The sequence below is a fragment of the Colias croceus genome, chromosome 14 (genome assembly GCF_905220415.1).
Source record: "Colias croceus chromosome 14, ilColCroc2.1".
NCBI lineage: Eukaryota > Metazoa > Arthropoda > Insecta > Lepidoptera > Pieridae > Colias > Colias croceus.
The window spans coordinates 7,827,500-7,842,958 of NC_059550.1; the positions used below are offsets into that span (position 1 = coordinate 7,827,500).

A 15,459-nucleotide genomic window follows, 5' to 3' on the forward strand; every position below is an offset into this window, starting at 1 on the left:
ATTTATTGCGACAATAAAAAAAAACAATTTATAATCTGTTGACGTTATTGCCAAGAAATAAAATCAAGGCAAATATGTCAAATAATATAATCAAGTCGAAATTTATTTTATCTACTAGGTAGTTCTTTATTTATTTTATATTTTATACAATAATATTAAATTATAAAAATAGTCAACGTTTATGCATATAATAGTTTTGTTTGCTAAATCATTATATCCTAGTAATTTATAATTATGCTAATATTATATCAAATCAACGTTCAATAATTCTAAATTATTATAAAATGATTAACATGTTTTGATATTTTAAAAAAATAATGAGTACATTTGAGTATGCCAGATTTTTTAACTAATTTCGCATCACAAACTCACACGTGCTCACACAGACACTGGTCAATTTAGCCGTTTGTAATTTTTTTATACACTTCGGTAGCTGTAAAGCACCGAACAAAATAGTATTTTTCAGTGATATAGGAATGCACAATACACATTAACAATTTATTTTTAAGATAATTAATGCAACAATAAACAATCTTTGTATTTGTTTTGGTTTCTAACTTTCTTTGGTTTAGGTAGGGTAGACTGGGTACGGTTGAAACAATTTCCCTTAAAACGACCATAACTTTGCTGTTTATAACCCGAGCGATGAAAAATATACGTTAAATAAAAGAGCATGTATCTGTCTACTAATAGGCGCTATGATTTGAGTTCCATGTGTATTATTTTTTAAAATAGATCAAATTAAAAAAATAAATCCGATTTGTTTCATCCGTCCCCATACCAGGGGCGGTTGAAACAGTGATTGGGGTCAGTTGAAAAATATGCGAATAATACAAAATATAGCATTAAAATATGTTTTATTGATTGTTTATTTTAAATTTAACAATAACACTGGTCTGCAAAGAAATCCTCCTTTGAATAAAAATATGATAAACATGGAGATCTTAACATGCTGAATCTAGATCTGCTTTCAGTTTTTTTGTATCACGTCTAAATTTTTTTTTATTGTCGTTTTTAAATACCTCAAAATTCTGTATTGTTTAGTAGTCTCTCTTGCAATAATGCTATTTTATTCGGTCTTTATGATATTTTTCATCACAAAAATGACTTGAATTTATAAAACTAGAACGATATATACTGAAGACATTATTTTTACACTAATTTGAAGGGAATTTATGGGCTTCCGTAGTTCTCATCATGACTCCGCTGCGCTCAGTTCAAAGTAAAGTTTTAAGGTGACGGTTGATGATTTTATCCTAATAATTTGGTAAAATTTTTATATTGTACTGATATATTGATGAAAATTTGTAAATAATTTCAACCATAAAGCAAAATTGAATCACGTGTTATGAATTTTTAAACGACGCAACATCGAAAGCGCGAGTCTTTAGTGTGGTCTCTAGGGAATGCAAATGCGGGAGCCTAGATAAGAATTAAATTATGAAATTAAGCAGACTAAAGCTGTAAAAAGAGTATCCGGTGACCACTATGAAACATTTCACCAGAAGTTTGAGAGGAGATACGGAAAAGCTAACTGAAAATATAGTAATAATAATAATAATAAAGCTCATTTATTCCGTGTAATAAATCAAAATTTACATTTCAAATGTTTTGTTAGTTGTTAGTTTAACTTAATTTATTTTAGTATCTAATGTTAGTTTAATTTTTTCTTATTTCCACGGACCCCTTATTGGGTAAAAGCCTCCTCTCTCCTCTTCCATGTAATCCTATCCTGTGAAATTTTCATCCAGTTTTTGCCCACCGTTTCTATTAAATCATCAGCCCATCGCTTTCTTGGTTTACCTTTTTTCCTTTTTCCTGTTGGTCCTGCCCATTTAGTTGTCAGTAATGTCCATCTGTTATCTGTATATCTCGATATGTGACCCGCCCATTGCCATTTGAGATGTAGAGCTTGGCGGAGAGCATCTGTTAGTTTAGTTTTATTTCTTATGTCTTTGCTTCTAAACTTCTGTATTTTTTTTATTTTTAATATACTTCGTTCCATTGAACGTTGGCATGTGGTAATTTTGTTTTTAATTTTCTTTGTATATGTCCATGTCTGGCTCCCGTATGTCAAACTAGGTAAAATACAAGTATCCATCACTATTCTCTTCAATCCTATGTGGTAGTCTCCTTTTAAAATTTCTTTTTGAGCCCAAAATTTTTTCCATGTCCCATTAATTCTTCTATCAACTTCTTCTTCATTACAGTTTTCGTTAAATGATACTAGCTTTCCTAGATATATGTAGCTGTTAACATATTCGATTTTATTACCGGATATTTGTATTAATTTAGTTCGAGAATTGGTCATTATTTTAGTTAAAAATATAAGTATAATATAAGTAAAGAAAATATAGTAAAATATAGATAATAAGTTGGCAGCAAAGATTGATGATTTTACTTGATCGATTCGTCGCGAAACTCCTTATAAAATATTAAAAGAAAAGAAAACTACTAATTGAAACAATGTACATAATGTGTAATTATATTATCTTATAGTTTTCTTGACATTATTTGTAATATTCAAACCTAATTATTAAAATAACGATGTATTCTTAGAACAAAAAATGGGTTTCTTTCTAATTAAACTACAAAAAATCTAGACGTGATACAAATTTTTTAAAACTTAATTTCTGTTCAGAAGTATCACTTCTATAATAATCTTGTGCAAAAATAAGAAGGAGCGCGAAAAAAAATTTTTTTGCAGACCTGTGTAATTAAGTAACTCTTTTACAATAAGGTCTGCTCTCTAAATATGGTTACATACAAACAAGACATAAGTAACTACTCCTCATCTTCTGATGATATCTTTTCTTGTATTTTATTTATTTTTTGTTTCTTCGGTGTTACTTTTACATTTTCCTCCGTGAAATTTCTTTCTTTTTCCTCTATCCGATCGCTTCTTCACTTGCTTAGCTCTAGTTCGTTTCAATATTAATTCTTGCTCTTTTCTTATCTCTTCCTTATCTTGTGTGTCAGTGTAAATAGTAGACTTCCTAAGTTTTCGCCCTCTATTATTATACCTTCTATTGTTATATCCTCTATTATATCCCATTTTTTTATTTTCTTGCTCGCCAGAGTCATCTCGCATTCGAATTTACCTTAGAAGCGAATAATTGTGCTTCTCTGCCACTTTTCGCAATGATCTCCGGTTTTCACTTCCTTATATGCGTCTTTGTACTTTGATGAGTCTATTTATCATCACGAAATCTCTCTTACACGTACTATCGGCATTTAAAAATACAAAAAATAGTTAAAACAATGTTTCAACCGTACCCAAAAAAAATGTTTCAACCGTCCCCAACTCCTACTTTAGGTAAAATACAGTTATAGTAATTGTAACAACAATGATACACAAAAACTAGTCACAATGTCATATTCCACAAGATTCACTTCAAACAAAAACGCACACTTTATACTGTCACTAAAATAGAAACGCCAATAATTGGAAAAATCTCCAAGCAAAAATACTTACTTTTGGTCATAAAAACACAATAGGGTCTTATAAAATCAGCTGAAGCGCGCGGAGATCGACGCAGCATTGTGGTTCGTGTTTGGAACAGTTGTGCGCTTCATTTTCCTCTTGGTCCCCTAACCCCCCCACCAACGGTTTGCGAGATATTCGTGTTGTTTCAACCGTCCTTTGTTTCAATCGTACCCAGTCTACCCTACCATAAAACATTTCAATCCCGAATTTAACGGTGAGGTACCATAAGATTTATAAGTTATTTACTTGTTTATAATTGAAAGAACATTAAAATAAATAAAGTGTGAATTTACACAATTTTTTATAACAATTACATAATTTACAAAGCTTTGGCTTAAATAATCCATTCGTATACGATTTACTAGTCAAAAACATTGTTATCAGTAACTACTGATAGCTGCACAATTATTCAAATAAATCATAAGGCACAAAATCTGGACGGCTCCAATCCATAAAGCTTTAATTTAAAAAACAATATAATACTGTATATTTAATTCGAATATATTTATAGATACTATCTAAAGTAATTGATATAAGCCGATACTTCATTATCGGACCCGGCATTTACTTTTATTTTTATCAAGGCTCAGATCGGATACATTAAAATCAATGCACCGTGTGCATTACCACTATCTTCGTTGGATAACAACAATTTCGTTAAAAATGTACTCATTCTGATCGCCGCGTTATCTTTAGCAAAACACAAAAAACGTTTCTATCTACATGACAATGAGACTCTAAGTAGACCTTCAGTGAAAGAGCTAAAAAGTATAGAACATAGCATTCGTAAGGGTTAATGTCTTGACTGCTGCATAGCTGGTACGTGGCTGGTACAGTCCCGCAGTCCAAAGATGAAAGAAGTGGCGCCGAAAGGTCGCTCAAGCCAACCGTTCATGCTGCGTTCATCTGCAACAACAATTTAAGCCCATGAATAAAGAAAACCGAGTTGTACCCGAGCGACCTGGGGGGCTACTGGTATGTCTTATAGCAGTATTTATTCCAGTAAGGGAACGTGACAGCGCTAGCGGAACCGTCTAGCCCCGTCTCTTTCCCACACTAGGTAATACTCTAATAAGACATGCCGGTAACCACCCTGTACAAAAAACCGGCGGCAAATTTTATAAGCTACACGGCCTTCGGCTCAACATTGGCCTCGATTCACTTCTTTTATCTTCTTTGACGTCGGTTTTTCTGTACATAGCCACTTTTTAAATTATACCTTTGTAAATTGTGATAGTAATACAAATTATAACAATTACGCTGTTTAGGTGGAATTATATTTTCGGTTACTAATCATTTAATAGCCGTTTTTAAATATTAGGTCTACTACTTATGGTAAATTTAATAATTGTTCTCCAGTCTCCTGGCCAAATTACGACAAAAGGAGAGTAAAGGTAGGAGATCGATCTCAGTGGAAAGCGCAAGAGATATACGATACAAACATATTATATACATCCCTGGGGCATGAAATTACATGAGCCCATAAATTATACTGAAAAATAAAGTATACTTGTTTATAATAATATAATGAATAAATCGCGGTTAAAAATCGTTAAAATCATTAATTTCTAAATACTCGTTGAATTTTTCAAACAAAAATTAGACAAAATATATTCCTGACGTCAGACCACTTAAAAAGACTATTGAAACATTTGCATACTAATATCTGTTACATAGGTATTTATTTACTTAGCTCTAGCAAATGCCAATCTTAAAATGATTGTTCTGTTTTAGATACATTTTAATAATTAAAAAAATCTAAACTCATCAACAATAAACAAAATAAAATTCAAAAGTAAAAACAGCATGCTATTTCATACAAAACAATTTTAAAGATACCACTTCCAAAATCTGTTTATTGAACCCTAAAACCACTCTTTGACCATACGCTCAAAAATATCAATTATTATTAATTTATTATTCGCAAATAGTGCATTGCATATTAAATTGTGGATTATCATTTAGTGAGTCTTTCATCCGAGTGCGCAGGAGTGTCGACAGATTAGCTCTTGCGCAATGTCGCTAGGGTTACTGATATTACATTTAACTAGCTGTATCCCGCAGTGTTACTCGCGAACAAAACAACGGGAAAATACTATATCCAATATCAACCATTTCAGGGTTGCTTTTTGAAAAAAAAAGCCTGGCTCTTCAACTATTTCCAATAAGAACGGATGTAGAGCCTCATTGCTCTACAACCTCTAAAAAATTAAAAAATTAATTTTCGTCTATATTTTTTTATCTACCAACTATTTTATCCTTTTCAAAGTATAAATAAATCAATATCGTCTACTATTATACGTTCCTTATTCAATAAAAAAAAATTAACCTAGAGAAGTAAGAGCAAGAAGCTTAAGCACACAAGAAACTTCGTGCTGAAAACACAGTCTATATCTATTAGGTAAGTACGCACGCTTGCGCTCGGTTTCTCTACTTTTTCCTTGTTGAAAAAAGAGCAGACATATAACTATTAGTCGCATTCATGATATAATTACAAATATTGGTCAAAAGTAAAATGATTTTTTTCAAAAAATCCATTTTTTAATATGAACATAACGCTTAGTTTCTACGATTTTTTTTACTTTATTTTTTCCGTCAAGATGACATACTAATTATGCAATTTCTCAACATGCAACATGATCTATAAATAGCGAAAATTACAGCTATCTTAATCTTTATAAAGACGCAATTCATCAGAGAATCCGCGATAATGACGTTCTATTTAAAGACGTTCTATTTTTACACAATCATCCAGATATCCGCTATTCAATTTAGCCCAGGCTGTATAAAGCAGTAAACTTCAATTAAAATAATTAACAGTGACACGAAACCTGCGTTTGCGCCGGCCCTACACACACATGCACAGAAGTAAACCGGTCGAATGACGTCAATGGTGGGTGGAACGATAAAAAATATCGGTTTACTGGCGGGAAACAATGCATAAATATAACAAGCCATTGTTCATGCGCTAATTCGTCATTTGCATGTTATGTACTTAAGCTGAGAGGCAGCCCTTTAAATGGAAGATTTATTGATTATTATTATATGTATTGACTAGTCTTATTTGTGATTCATTAGTAATCTATGGAATTTCTAGAGCAATTTGAAATGATCTTATCCATTTACTGGTTTAATTCTTTGAGTCAAAACATATTTACCGTGACCTAATTTATAAGAATATTGGTACAAACCAAAAGCGGCCAAAGTGCGTAGCTAGACTTACATTGCACAACTATTTCGGCTCCACCTTTATTCAAAAATTAATACGTCGTAGACCAACCGTGAAATCCAATTCGATAGTTTTTATTTTGAGTCAAGCTAAAAACTTGTGAAGCTTTATGAATGTAAACTTTACTTTTACAAGAGCTTTTGGGTAATAAACTGTTTTATCAGTATTCGGCATTCGGAATGACGCTTCTACGAAAAAATAGGCAATCATTTTTTGATTAATTTAGTCGAATAAAACAAAAAGATTTCCAAAAAAAAATCTTATCCACGAAACAGTTCACATACTCATAACTTTAAATACCAACAAAAGCTTCTTCTTAGCCAACGAATCTGGAAGAATTCGCTACAGATACATACATAAGCAAGTAATCTATACTAATTATATTGTAGTTTACTGACGTGTTGCAATACATAACACAATAAAACGTCCACTTAACGAACTTACATTCAAGCGAACACAGAAAACTTATAATAAAATGATTTCTAAACAACTCGCCGTCGAAACGAGATACAAGTAGTGACGTCAATGCCGTCCATGAGAACGTTGCTTTGTGACACATTGTCTGATATATACAAATTTACATTGCTATAATGTGCTTGTGTCACATGACATAATTCACAAAATAACGCCCTTGTGTATTCAGTACGTGAGTACAATAATATGTTGATTATTGTTCAGCGTAGAGCTTGGCATATACCGCACTAAGTTGTAATTTTAATAAGAAAAGGAGACAAAAGTCTAATAAATTTACTCATACGAATAAGGCTTCTAAATTTAAAAAAATCTTACAGGAAATCTATTTTAAAAACTTATATGCCCACTTTGACAAGTTATGCCCGGGATAAACGAGGCTAGATTTTCAAGCAAGAGTTCTCATTGAAACTTTCTTGGCTAGCTGACATGGCTTGAAATATGCGAGTTTTGCTAACATGATGCTATATTTTATCCAGCCAGGAGAGTAAAATCAGTGGTGGGGGTGGCTACTAGCCTGAAAATAGAACTCCATCCTATTAAAAACTGTCATCTAGCTTACTAGTTTTCTAGTATAGAAATGAAGCCAGCTTTGTCTACACGATGCCAGAAGTACTAGCTTGCTAGCTTACTCACACTAGTTATAATAGCTTGAAAAACTAGCCTCCTGTATACCGGGCATTAGCGATAAATCGAAAATCCGGATAATCTGTATGGATACACGATTGTGTATTTGCAACTTTATTATTGCAATGTTGCGAAAAATACACAAATCATAAAAATAGATATAGACATAACTAATTTTCGTATTCGTCTTAATGATACCTTACTCAACTGCCCTAGGGTATGTCTGACTCTTTTAATCATAAAATATCAGTTTGTTTAAAGGAGAGGAATTCCAATATGCTCTTGAAGAAGAAAAAATATAATACAGCTTTTCGTAATTTTAGTTTTAGCTTAAAAGCGGGACTCTTTTCATGAGAGTAAAATGTTAAATGCATACCACAAGCTTAAAATTGAGATACTTCTCCGAATATAACGCTAAAACTACACTATAACATATTCCCAACACGTTCTCGTAAAAACCGCAAATTGCCAGAGCAATGCGCGTAAAACAATAAAGATATGACAATATAAAAATCCCTAAGTTTATTACTGTGCGAAAACGTGTTCACAATTGACATCTTAACGCGGTATTCATAATATTTGAGTTGGCAACATTATGGCTCTATAAAGTCTGAATGTAAATTGTAATGTCTATAGTATTAAATTATCTGTGGTTATGTGTTAGATAATAGCAGTAAAAATGCTATTTCGTAATATTACTTGATCAGCTTGATTATAGATCTTGATATAAGTCACAAGATGAAAGCTCTTAAGCTCTCATCTTGTGACTTCGCTCTGACGAAAAAACTTCCTTATCGAATAATATTAATAATATTGTAATATTTTTTTTTTTTGGGAGTCGACTGTTGAAAATAAAAATATATCATTCCATTTTATGTGACCTTTCTAAAGCAGCATTGAAAAAAATACATATAAATTAATATGCTCTTCGTTAAAAGCTCAAGTAAATTAAGTACAAGTACTTTATTTATTATATTTTTTAATCACAGTCTACTAATGGAGCAACGTAATAAAAATCTTTATTTTCATAAGCAAGTAGTTGTAAAATGTAATGAACTATAAGAACATAAAGAAACATTTAGGATTTAATTACTAGATGTTATACAAATTTTTCTTATAATAATTTAACTACATGAAGTAAATTTAAAATTTAAATTCAATGAAATGAACTAGTTATTTCATATTTGTAGATATACTTACTAGGTGTCCCGACAGACTGCTAATATTTTCTGAATTATTTAACTTATTAAAGACTAGCTTTCCGCCCGCGGCTTCGCCCGCGTTTTCAAAGAAAAACCCGCATAGTTCCCGTTCCCGTGGGATTTCAGGGATAAAACCTAGCCTATGTTACTCGTGGATAATGTAGCTTTCGAATGGTGAAAGAATTTTTCAAATCTGCCAAGTAGTTTCGGAGCCTATTCAATTCATACAAACAAACAAACAAACAAAAAATCAAACCTTTCCTCTTTATAATATTTGTATAGATTTAAAAGAAAAAAATATATTGGGCACTAAACTTCTGCAAAGGATTAAAAAACTATGATATGCCAAAGGTAAAAGGATTATTTTTATTACAGAAGCCAATAACAAATATACTTACTAACTAGGCCGTGAAAGGAGGCCGACTGCGATTGACAATACGAAACCACAACTGTAACATCATATTCATATATTAGATATTATTTGCAGTAAATCAAGGTTATTTAAAAGTATATTAATCACATAGTCTTCGGTATTATATGTATATTTATGTGTAGCTTCTGTTGGTCTAAGCGTGATTATATATAATAATGTAGCGTATAGGGTAGCCTTCCTCGATAAATGGGCTATCTAACACCGAAAGAATTTTTCAAATCGGCCGTGTAGTTCCTGAGATTAGCGCGTTCAAACAAAACTCTTCAGCTTTATAATATTATAGAATAGATTATTCATTGATCGCAGCATAACAGTTAGCTGATAAAATAACATTTCAGTACAAAAGCGGACAATTATGTGATTATCTGTTATTTATTACGTAACTCCATTGCTGCGGAGAATGAAAATTGGATATAAATAAAAACTGGTTCTAACAATCGTGAAAAATCCATGTGTAATAATATCAGATGGCATTATGTAACGGATTGCCTTTGTTTATGCTTTTTATATGGGTGTAATAGCCGATATGAAAGGATATTCATGTGACTTTTTGAGTTCTTTCAGTAATTGTTTTATAGTACCAATACTGAGACTATATTAAGCTTTGTGGCTATTATTAGAAACGAAATGACGTCTTTTGATAATCTCAATAAATTGTACTATTGTTCACCTGGACCGGAATTTATGACCTCTTATTTACAGACAGTTTACGCCCTGACTGGCAAATTCATATTACGATCGCAATAACCTGCCATGGTTAATTATGGTATAATATAAATTTTCCAGTCAGTTTAATTCACGGCGTAAACTGGAAATAAGACGTCATAATTCGGCCCCTGATCGGATATAAGGGAATAATTAGATGAAAATTGAAATAAAATCAAACTTTTTACTTATAATTGTAATCCAAAACGTTTATAATTTAAAAGCCAGCTAAACTGGAACAACTAAAAATAAATCTCTTTCTAATTCTCAAACACATGTAAATTTATGGTATACTTACATACATTTAAATTTTAAACATATCATAGTGATTGTTATCAAAGCTTTTTAGCGAAAACATCAAGTTATAAATTATTAGATTAAATAATGTTTAAATTAATAAATAAATTGTAATAATTCATGATGTAATACGAAAAAATACGTAATTGAATTACAAATTATAAAAAAAGAAACTAGAAATATTTAAAGATTAGAAAAAATACGATCACGATTCACGTGGCGGGATTCGAAAAAAAAACTACGTAATTGTATTTCATTGATTTCATAACGTTATAACAAAATAAGCAATATAATATTGTATATTGTTTTGAATTAATACGGACCAATTATTGTTTACAACTAAATAACGGAAGTGGGCATCCGCTATGTGACATACAGTTAGCTAAAATCCCGCGGATTGGGTTACAGTTCAATAGCTAAGGTCACTTTGTTGTAGGAAAATGAACGGTTGTTAGTGGATGAAATGAGGAACTTATCTGTTAAATCTTGTATTTAAAAATGAATCCGAAAATGTGTTGGAAAGCACATAACTTGAGAACGGCTGAACCGATTTCGTTAATTCTTTTTTTTATTATATTCCTTGAAGTACGAGGATGGTTCTTATGTAGAGAAAAAGTAAATACGTACCACGGGCGAAGCCGGGGCGGACTGCTAGTTACTTATATATTTATTATTTAGGTTATGGGACAACAGTCAAAAAACTCAACATTTATTTATTCAATTAGACTTCTTCTTGAAACACTTTTGAATCGTCACATATTTTTAACATTTACCACCGATTCGGAAAGCAGTATCTATGAAGGAGAACCGGCAAGAAACTCCATAGTTGTTCTTTTATAAATCACTAGGTTTCCGCCCGCGGCTTCGCCCGCGCAGTCAAAGAAAAACCCGCATAGTTCCCGTTCCCGTGGGATTTCCGGGATTGCGTCATTTTCCCGGGATAAAAAGTAGCCTATGTCCTTTCTCGGGTATCAAAATATCTCCATACCAAATTTCATGAAAATTGGTTCAGTAGTTTAGGCGTGATTGAGTATTGAGTAACAGACAGACAGACAGAGTTACTTTCGCATTTATAATATTATAGTATGGATGTCAATATTTTATATTTCAATTTAATTTAACAAGGCAGGGTTTACCTTTTGATTTTGAAAATATAGTAGAGCTTCTAAGAAATGTTATTTTATTTTTAAACTAATATATTGTGTGGATTCTCTTGATAGATCCACTTGACCTTTATCTCTCTCATTACTTATATGTATTGAATCAGAATATGTTAACTATTTCCATAAACAACATACGTATATTAAAAGTAAATAGATTTTACAATTGTTATATTTAAATTATTTCTTATTTAGGGTTAACCTTCTTCCAAAATTAGGCCGCTCTTTCTAGTAAAAAATATCGCGGAAGGTTCCATTATATGGTAGAGCTTTTTAAACAAAGAGGAAAGCTTCTTTAAAATTAATTTGCGTTACTTTTTTTCTTTCATTCTATTAATTACTAGGTATGGATTTATTTTCCGAACTTACGACATAGATAAAGGGTTCCAAAAGCATAAGGGTTCCAAATATTTAAGTACTTTATCAACTGTTAAAAATATCGTAAACTAATTGTTATTTAAAAGGCAAATCGAGTTAAAATTAAAGCCGTAATCTGCATAGCTACACAATATTTTCCATTCAACATTAAATCGTAATCTTTGTCTTAAATATTCAGCATTCAAATTTAATGACAAAAAATAAACAATTACTTAAATGGACCGTGATATATCATTGAAGCCGGTTTAGCTAAAATTTAAACAATCTATTGACGTCATTAGGAGGTGATTGATCGAATTGTGATTGTAATGATTAAATAATATTTCGCTCATTTATTTGTTTGTTTGTCCGTTCGCACGTTGCGTAACGGGACTCCATGAGACATTGTTTACGTATTTAGTTGAGATGATTTTGCACTATATTTTATGAATATTATGGTAGAGTTGTTTTTATGCACATAATAATTGTTGTCATTCTAAATAATATATTATTTCAATAATAATATATTTTAATCGTTAAAAATGTCGAACTGTCGTTAAAATAATTTAAGATTTTTTTTTAATTAAATTAAAAATTTAATTTTTAAAATAAATACTGTATATTTGCAAATCAAATAACTCTTACCTTCTTTTGCAGCGGGGGAGATTCGAATTCCTCATCATCGCGGCTGGACAGAGTGGAACAGGAAGAGCAGGCGGAGTCCGCAGACAGCGACCTCGACCTGAGCCAGTCCACCTCCTCCTCCGTGGCTCCCACCGCGATCCCGTCAGAATAGTCACTGACCACCACGCTCGGGGTCCTCACACAGCGCCCTCGCGTCTCACACCCCTCACTACCCCGCCGTCCGATCTCAACCACGTTCGCCTCAATGAGGGTCCTCTCCCGTCGGGGTGACATCGCGTCCGGCGGCGGGGTGACGTCGCGGGGGTGCGAGTGCCGCCTCCGGGGCTCCAGCTCGACCGCGGAATCGTCGCTCAAGTCACGGCTTCTGCGCCTGACGGCGGCGCGGTCGTCATCGTCCGACGAGCTGATGTCCTCCGTGGGCGTGACCGCTCGCGGCAATCGCAGGTACTGCATGGGCCCCGGCTCGAAGCGCTTGAGCAGCTCGGAGACGCGCGGCTGCGGGTGGCGGGGGGAGCGCGCGCGCGCCGCAGTGTCGCTCTGCCGGCGGACGGGCGCCGTCTGCCCGCGCGCGTGCTCGGGCTGCTCGGGCGCAACTCCCGCGCCGAGCTTCAAGTAAAACAAACTGTGGTTCAGTGCTTTCTCGCGCAGAATGCGGCGGAAGTCTTCCGGCGGCGGCTGCTCTAGGCGCGGCATCCTGGAAAACAATGTTTGTCATTCAATGTAAATTAGGATATTTCTTTCCAGAAGTCTACTTTTTGTGCGCGACATTTGCCTACTGTTTTCACGGAACAATCATTAATTTACATAATTTTGCATAAACACTAATTACTACATTGATACAATTAAGCAGCAGCAAGCTTAACAAATATTCAATACCAAAAATACTATAAGTATATAAAAACTTCAATATACAAAGTTTGATCAAGGCTATACAAAAAACCTTTACATTAACGTAATTGCAAAAAAAAACATTCTACAAAACAAACACAAACACAAACATGAAAACAAAAACAAACATCACAATATGTTTATCTGGCAGTCAAAATTTTCGACGTGAATAACTCATTCATATAAGCGAGTCAAATATAAGGAAAAACGATTACGACTCAAAAATTCCTTCGAACCTTGAAGGAATGTTTACTCAGGCCTTACATTATGCATACAGTACTTCGTAATCCGTAACACTATTTTACATTTGCTCCCAATGACGCAAATATTATTCACGTGTAAGTACTTAGAAACGAAATAAAACGTTCTATGGTTTTACCTTATTTATTTTACTCCTTTTTGCCTCCACGAAGTAATAGCCATGCAACCTAGAAAAAAAAGAAGAATTTTAATCACTAAGAAAAATAAAATAAAACATTTTTTATCTAAGCTCTAGATATAATAAGTAGGAATATCTCTAATGTGCGTAGGTTACTATAAAAACCTAAGTTCTTTTAATATTATAAACGTAAAAAATGTAGTATCTATTCATGTTATTTATCTACTATTTATGCATGTAACGACAGTAACATTGCAGCTGGGACGATTCCTTAATCGTTAGGAAAATTCCTTATGAAAGAAAACTTTATAGATACTCTACATTATCACTCTACAATCTACATAGTATAACACAAAGTCGCTTTCTCTGTCCCTATGTCCCTTTGTATGCTTAAATCTTCAAAACTACGCAACGGATTTTGATGCGGTTTTTTTTAATAGATAGAGTGATTCAAGAGGAAGGTTTTTAATATTATTATATATAACATAATATATAACATATTAGGTTTTAGATAAAGCGGGTGAAGCCGCGGGCGGAAAGCTAGTTAAGTATAAACCAACTCTACATTACTGTAGCTGTGGAAAGCAGGAAGTGTTAATATGAATAACAGAAAATCTTTAATTATCTATTTTAAGAAACTAACTAATTATCGCATAGAAGATCGAAAGGCAATTACAATGCAAGCAGACAAACACTTCAGTCTTCTCACATACGATTACGATTAGATATTTATAACAAAATAATGGTAATTTGGAACGAACCTATATATTTATAAAGAATTTATTTGATTTCTCCTAAATCATTGCCTATATACCTACCTTTTTAAGGTACTATTATCGACAACAAAAACAGAAATGGATTAACTATTTTCAAAATGAATAATACCATAGTGCCCCTGGGCCATGGCCGGTTGGCCGTGACGTGGCACGATGACGACCGACGAGGGGGACGACCTAAGTAATAAGTATCGCTGGCGCGATCGAATATAGAGATGGACCTGCGCGTGCAACGAGCCAATAATAAAATTGGCAAGAGACCGCTCAGACCGGGGAAGGTGGTGAGTTCTCGTCTCAGAGGCCAAAACCCACTTCGGGGTTTAAACTTTCAGCGCCATAGGAGTAAGTAAGTAATAAATATAATGCCCAAAAACATTTACATTGTATCCATACATAATTGTGATATTTTTTTAATCGCAGTAATTATTTGATAACTAGTCTCTTTCTAGATCAACTTGTGCAATTATATTATATCACTGTAATAAACAATGATATAATCTAATTGCACAAGTATGATACAGTTTAAACGTAAAACCTTTCAACAATGATGAGAACAATAGCTTTAATCATCTCATGTCACGACTTAAATAACTTGGTGATATAATTTTACCCGTCTGTCTAAATGGCGAAGTAATGTTATAAGGGTTCTTATGTAGGCAATTAGTGACGCTATTGATAGCAATTATTGTTGAAAGTTATATCTGTGGTTATATTAAAAAGCTTATGAATGTATTGGCCATAGTGGTCAATGTTCGGGTTATTTGAAAACACAATACCTAGATTTGATAAGCCAATTTAATAAT

The 15,459-nt window shown here is 33.0% G+C and overlaps 1 protein-coding gene across 2 annotated transcripts in view; it reads right to left on the reverse strand.

Annotated features, from left to right (window-relative positions):
* Nucleotides 1–3,964: 3,964 nt before the first annotated feature.
* The window catches only part of LOC123697440, a 36,957-nt gene continuing 25,462 nt past the window's right edge, over nucleotides 3,965–15,459 (reverse strand). For both annotated transcript variants that reach the window (XM_045643959.1, XM_045643960.1), the window contains exons 2-4: nucleotides 13,881–13,929; nucleotides 12,614–13,307; nucleotides 3,965–4,393 (exon numbers count right to left, since the gene is read on the reverse strand). In XM_045643959.1, the coding sequence (XP_045499915.1) occupies nucleotides 4,379–4,393; nucleotides 12,614–13,306 (708 nt within the window). In that variant the 5' untranslated portion in view covers nucleotide 13,307; nucleotides 13,881–13,929 and the 3' untranslated portion in view covers nucleotides 3,965–4,378. The remainder of the gene's footprint in view (nucleotides 4,394–12,613; nucleotides 13,308–13,880; nucleotides 13,930–15,459) is intronic.